We start from the raw sequence: 6,521 nt of genomic DNA on the forward strand, positions 1-6,521 counted from the left end.
ACTATTTAATAAAAATACCATTTTCCACCTAAACAAATTAATGTCAACAATCAACTCTGCTATTGCGGGCTATTTAGCTAAGTCGGGAGTGACGACTACAAGCTTTAGTATGGTGTGGAATGCTCCTCTGGAGGGTGCTTCTTCGTTCTTAAAAGCGAATTCGTTTGGGGCCGCTTTCTTAAGGCGTTGGTCCTTTATTATTTTTCTTTTCTTTCGCATTTGTTATAAGTAAAAAACTCAGATCCATAGAAAAAGAAGATATTCGAATTAATTTAAGATAAAACCTATTAATACCACCCACACTTATATTCATGACATCCTTTTTTCATTTTCTCCAAAAATACCCTTAAAGAAGCATGACAAGCTACCTTAAAGGTGCAATTTGTATTTGTGTTTCACATTTTACAAACCTTAACCAAAGTTGAGTATGGATTTCAAGCTTCCACAACTATTGTTGCGAGATCATGTTAAGTCCCTACAAATGAACACACCGTTTAGAGATCGAAACCATAGACCAAATATTAAGAAGTCGAACTAGTTGTGGTACACCTTATTCTTATTCATCGATACTTATAGATTTTCCCTTAATTTAAAGGAAGAAAATATAACAAAAGCAGCCGTATAAAAACACGCGCCACCGCAGCGCGTTCAACAATATGTTCTGCCCTCTCTCCCGGCTTTCTCTTTCGTCGAAGCACCACCATCATCATCATCATCACCACATCTCTCTGAATTCCTCACAGAGACAGAGAACACGAACACGATATACCACAATTCCACACCACTTCCACTTCGTACTACTACGCACCGATTCAGTGGTTTCTGATGGGCGAGTTGACTCAGGCCGAGGTGTACTCGCCGAGGACTCAGCAAGTGTGGAGGGCACTGTTGAGCTGGTTGGCCTTCTTCTTCCAGATCTTCTTTCAGATTATCAGAGCCCTTGGTCACTACCCTTTGCTCTCGTTCTCTTCTGGTTCTTCTTCATCGTCGTCTTCAGGTTCCTCTTCCTCTTCTCCTCATGCCTTCAAGCCCCTACCCTCAGTTGAGCTTCAGGAACACGATTCGCCACCACCCTCCGCCCTTGAAATCACCGCCGTCGATCACCACCCTACCCAAAAACTCACGGTATTTATTTCCACAATCACTCACTGCTTAATTATTTATTGTTATTATGATTGTTGTTGTTGTTGTTTTGTGAAGTGTTTTGAGTGTAGGGATATTGATTGATTTATGCTTGAATGGAACTTCTGGACTTGTTTATTTGATGAAAATTTTGAAGTTTGAGCTATATGTGAAGTAATTAGAATTGGGAATTTGGAATTCTATGTGTAAGGTGAACTGTTTTGGCTCTGATTTGAGTTGGGTCTGATAGGATTGATGTGATATTTATATCAAAGGGAACACTGTGGAGAAAACATGGTTTGAGTACCTGGTTTAGTACTGGTGCAACTGCAGGGTGAATAGAGATGCTTGTAGTAGATAAAGATTACTGAGGATGTTACACGAGTGAACCTGGGATCATAGTACATACTAGTTTTTTTTTTGTAAGCAATGCAAAGATTACAGCCTCGGAGGTTAGAGCAACATGGGTAAAATAAACCTCCTCCCCAAGGGAATGCTTTTCACAAGGAATCGAGCCAGGGACCTCCTTGTGGGTACCCTTGTACACACTTGAGCCTTACGGACGTAGCATGCTTTGACTAGGCCAAACCCCTTTGGGTAGTACATACAAGTGTTCAGCATTAAAATTTGTGTTTTGAGAGAAAGATCATATTCTTTTCCTCTGTTGTACTTCAAACTTAGCCTGTTTCTATGATTGCTTGCTTCATGCAGCTTCCGTGGCTTGTTGTCTTCATATCTTCGCACTATTTTTCATTTCCTGCTCTCTTGTTTTTGTATTTGATTTTCGTTTAACTGTAAATCTTTGGGTGTTCTGGTTTTGATTTCTTTTGAACGTGCATATTATAAAACTTTCATGGTGTCCTGTTGACTCGTGCAACTTGGAAAATGGTTAACTTCTGTCATCTTAAGAGGTTTTGGAATCGTCTGAGGTTAAAGTAAATATTTTGCGTGTTTGTGCATTCGTTGGGTTGATGGTGCACGAGTTCCAGTGCTCATTTTTCTGAGAAGCAACAATTAGTTGCTTTTACTTCAACGAGAGTGTGGTGCAGGTGCAAAGGAAAATCAAACACGCGCTTAGAAGTGGCTCAGAAATGCATTCTCATGTTTGATGATATGTGTTTGGGAACCCCGTTGGTTTCCACGTTGGGGGATAATTGTGAGGGAAGAAGTGATTATGGGAGGTTTAATTGTGAACGCGCTAACATGATTACAGAATCTGGTCCTCTGCATTCGGCGGTGGCCATTTGTATTGTGGAAGCCTGAAGCATTGGTCTTGATAAACCGTATACTGATTTGAGTGATTCCTGTTGCTTATGTCAGAGTTCCATAGAGCTTGTCAGGACATATCCACTTTACTCAAAGCTAAAAACTTGTCACATTTTGGCTTCTTATAATGGAAACAATTACTGTTATTAGATTGCAAATAATTTCACGCTTTATGTTGTTTCCTTTTCTTACTCCCTCCCCACCACAAATCTGGTCCAGTTATATTTCCTGTTTGTAATGTAAATATGTGCATGTGTAGGTAGTGCTTGACTTGGATGAAACACTGGTATGTGCATATGAGACATCAAGCCTGCCAGCTTCACTACGTGCTCAAGCAATTGAGGGTGGTTTGAATTGGTTTGATCTGGAATGTGTATCTTCAGATAAGGTATGTTCCACTGTAACTTGCATCTAAGTATTTGTTCTGAAGTAGAATATGTTATATCCTCAGTTGGGCATGTTGGATTTTCAAGGAAGGAGAAGGCAAACCGAAAATCAATTATGTTACTGTCTTTGAACGCCCTGGGCTGAAGGAATTCTTAAGGAAAGTTGGTGAATTTGCTGACTTGGTACTGTTTACTGCTGGTCTCGAAGGTTCTCCCCAAAATACTAAGCTGCACTCAATTGATATTTATGTTTATGGAATTCTGTTTAATGTTTCTGATTGATATCTGTCTCTAAATTCTCACAGGATATGCTAGACCCCTTGTTGACAGAATAGACATAGAAAATCTGTTCAGTCTACGACTTTACCGGCCTTCGACAATTAGCACGTAAGTGCTTCTACCTCGTTTCCTATCCAGTACTCTGTTTTTATGTAAAATACTGTTATAATCCATTTAACCTTTCTTTATAGTCATCTTGTTCCTTGATTTTCCCATACCAACCTATGTCTTATCGCTGTTTTCTTTATACGTTGGGGTGGACATCATTGAATCTTGGCAGCACTGATAAAACACTCACAGACAGATATTTGGTACAAACTTGTTGCATTTATATAATATGTCTTGACTCTTACATGTGGTCCTGGTTTTGGTCCTTGGATTCATGTGAATGGAGAAATTAATCTCCGAGAAATCAGTCTCTCGCCTATCTAGTTAGAGGATATTCTGGGAGACAAAATAATAATAACAATAATATGGATTGACTCTATTGGCCTGAATGAGCCTTTGCTAATTTTAACTGCAGCATGCTGCATAATTAAATGGTTGAAAATTTTATGCTGGTATAGAAGAATCATGCAGCAATGAGTCTCTTTCATTATTTCTAAATGTTGTCATTAAAAGGCCGTTGTTGTTATTGCTGGCTATTTATTTATACATATATGCATATGATATTACTTCAACATTATAGTGGTGATATACATGTTTGTGATGGTACTTCAGTAAGCAGAGTACTTACAAGTCTATTTGAATGATACACTATTTGGTCATTTTTTTGTCATGTAGAATGTGGTTTCCTTGAACTTTTTTAAAGGGAAAAACTATTGGATGCCTTTTGTATTATTTTCAAAGTCCTGAGGGTTACATGCTTTGGATTTTCGGGCAGAATGTCTCGATAATTTTGTTGTTTTTACCCAAGATAGTTAGAGATGAGTCTGGATTATACAGACGCAACTGTTTAGCGGGTTTGTCCATTCCATGTTTTCAGTTTCGGTGTACTGGTAGTTGTTACCACAACTTGCACTTACGTGCTCTACCCAAATCCCCACCCATCCCAACCTCTTGAGTTATGCTCAGGTGACTTGTGGTTGTGATCCTAGTCACTTGCTTTTATGAGCTATCGCTGCTAAGTAACTATGACTTTATTGCAATCTCTGAACTTGGATGGAATAAAATAAATTCTATACTCTTGCATTAATCTTAAGGCTAAACTTTTATTATATTCTGCTTGCTCATGCATTTACTTTCTTCTTTTGGGGGTTGGTATAAATTCAACTGCTGAAATCTCGCTAGAAAGGTATAACAACTGCCTATATGTCAATCTGTCAATAACTCTGGAGTGTTGTTATTTAGACAATTTCTTGGATTTCTAGCTTCTGTAACTCAAAATGCATATCTATTTATACTTTTCATTGATGTTACAATTAATTGTTTCCTTTTCACGTTATTCTCACCAAGCGTGGAGTTTCTCTATAGTTTTTATGTCCATGTGTCATTAATAGTTTGAATCCTTTCTGGAATTTTGAAGTTATTTTGTGTTGTAACATCATGATATTATTATGAGATATTGTTTTAATATTGTGATAATATTATGAGATACTTATTTTCTTATTTATGTGATTTGTACAATTGAAATTAGGAGATTTGTATAAATTTATTCTTTGTAGTTATTTCCTTATTTAGTCTATATAATGTAACCACCTATTGTAATTTCACTAATTTGAGATAAGAAATGAAATTACATTTCTTCTCCTTTCAACTTTTTGTGGTCTAAGTTTTTAAGCTTGAAGTTAATAGTGGAGTCTGTTGGATGAATTTGTGCATACATTCTTATAAATGCTGTATGCTTGCAGAGAATATAGGGAACATGTCAAGGATCTTACCTGCATATCAAAGGATCTATGCCGCATTGTTATTGTAGACAACAATCCCTTCAGCTTTGTATTGCAACCAGTGAATGGAATTCCGTGCATCCCATTTTCTGCTGGGCATCCACATGACACCCAGGTGCTAATCTGCTGTTGAAAATAAAACACCATGACCCAAATAAAATAAAATCACCCATCTAAGGGCTTGTTTGATTTAGTTTTCTGAATTTCAAAACTATTTCCAGAAACAATTTCTACATGTTTTTCAAAAGAAGAAAAAAAAATATGAACAAGATGTTTTGCAAAGCTGAAAGATGAGTCACTTGAAAAATGAAAACAGAAACAGAAAAATCTCTGAGATGTTTTGAGATTTCAGTTTTTAAAACTGAAAATAAGATCTGCTTTTAAGATCAGTTTATGTCTGACGTTTTTTTTCTGTTTTAAAAAACTTGAAACTTTTTAATAAAACCGGAATCAAACATACCCTAATATTCTGATAATTTACTCACCATCTCCTGTATTTTGCATGTTTTTCAGCTTCTAGATGTCATTCTTCCACTTCTGAAGCAACTCTCTGAGCAGAATGATGTAAGGCCTTTGCTCTATGAAAAGTTCCACATGACTGATTGGTTCCAGAAGCAAGGGATTCCAGCTTCCAGTTGGACATTGTAGAACTAAAATCGCGTTTGCTAGTATCTCTTTTGTTTATTTTTTGGTGAAACTCTCATAATTATATTGCTAGAAGGGCAGCTGCTGATTGTACGGTTTAGATTCTTTGTATAGCATCCATTTGTTTCTGGAGCATCCAGAGGTTTCAAATGCTGCTTCTTGAAGCCAAGTTAGTTCACCATTTATGTATGTAGATTGCCAGAATTCTTATTGTTGTTTATAGGCTTGCAATCTGTTGGAAAGTATCTTGATGGTTTATTGTACAATTGTTTATCAATAATTATTAGCAGTTCAAAATTCATTACTTTCCATAGTTGTTTGCAACAGTTGTTAGTTTAATATGCTTTCTCACTTAGTTTTTTCTAGTTTGGATAAAAAATGTGTTAAAGAAATCTTGAAGGGCTCGTAGGTAGAGGTTGTTAGTATGAAACTTTCAAAAGCAGTCTCTGTCATTGGCATAATTATGTATGACATGTTTGAATATTTGTAAGTTCAAATTGAGAGTTCGTGTTCAAATTTGAATATGATAGAGAGATATGTTGCTGAGGTACTTTTGAAAAGTTCAAGTAGAGTCACCAAAAATTAAATTTAGCCATTTATTCACTTGTGCAAATTTGAGAAAGTGATGTTTTCTCATCTATAGTATCATTAGGATTTTGCTCCCCTAAGATGTAAGGTGCATTTTAGAGGGTAAGAATAATGGTTAAAGTTCTAACAAATTTTTTTTTTTTTGTCTTTGACGTGTAAATCCGTTCGGGAAACTGTGACAGTCTTTCACAAATAATTTTCACAGGATTTAAATTTGTGTCAACACACTCTTATAGGAATTTAACTTGCCTAACATTGCAATAACACATCGTTGGTATCTCATTTTGATAGTTATAATATTTTGTTCTATAAAGAAAAAATTAAGAGTTGCATTTGTTGTGGGATC

The 6,521-nt window shown here is 36.3% G+C and overlaps 1 protein-coding gene across 1 annotated transcript; it reads left to right on the forward strand.

Annotated features, from left to right (window-relative positions):
• The first annotated feature begins 620 nt into the window (after window positions 1-620).
• LOC130733587 (uncharacterized) lies at window positions 621-5,888 on the forward strand. The gene is made up of 6 exons (XM_057585808.1): window positions 621-1,125; window positions 2,648-2,776; window positions 2,862-2,982; window positions 3,080-3,161; window positions 4,904-5,057; window positions 5,456-5,888. The coding sequence occupies exons 1-6, from the start codon at window positions 826-828 to the stop codon at window positions 5,588-5,590; spliced, it is 921 nt and encodes a 306-aa protein (XP_057441791.1). The 5' UTR covers window positions 621-825; the 3' UTR covers window positions 5,591-5,888.
• Window positions 5,889-6,521: the final 633 nt, after the last annotated feature.

This window comes from Lotus japonicus, chromosome 1, assembly GCF_012489685.1.
Source record: "Lotus japonicus ecotype B-129 chromosome 1, LjGifu_v1.2".
Taxonomy (NCBI): Eukaryota; Viridiplantae; Streptophyta; class Magnoliopsida; order Fabales; family Fabaceae; genus Lotus; species Lotus japonicus.

Coding starts and splice junctions, on each gene's coding strand:
- LOC130733587 (XM_057585808.1), top strand. CDS start 826: ATGGGCGAGTTGACTCAGGCCGAGGTGTACTCGCCGAGGACTCAGCAA. Junction 1,126..2,647: donor ACCCTACCCAAAAACTCACG/GTATTTATTTCC, acceptor GTGCATGTGTAG/GTAGTGCTTGACTTGGATGA. Junction 5,058..5,455: donor GGCATCCACATGACACCCAG/GTGCTAATCTGC, acceptor CATGTTTTTCAG/CTTCTAGATGTCATTCTTCC.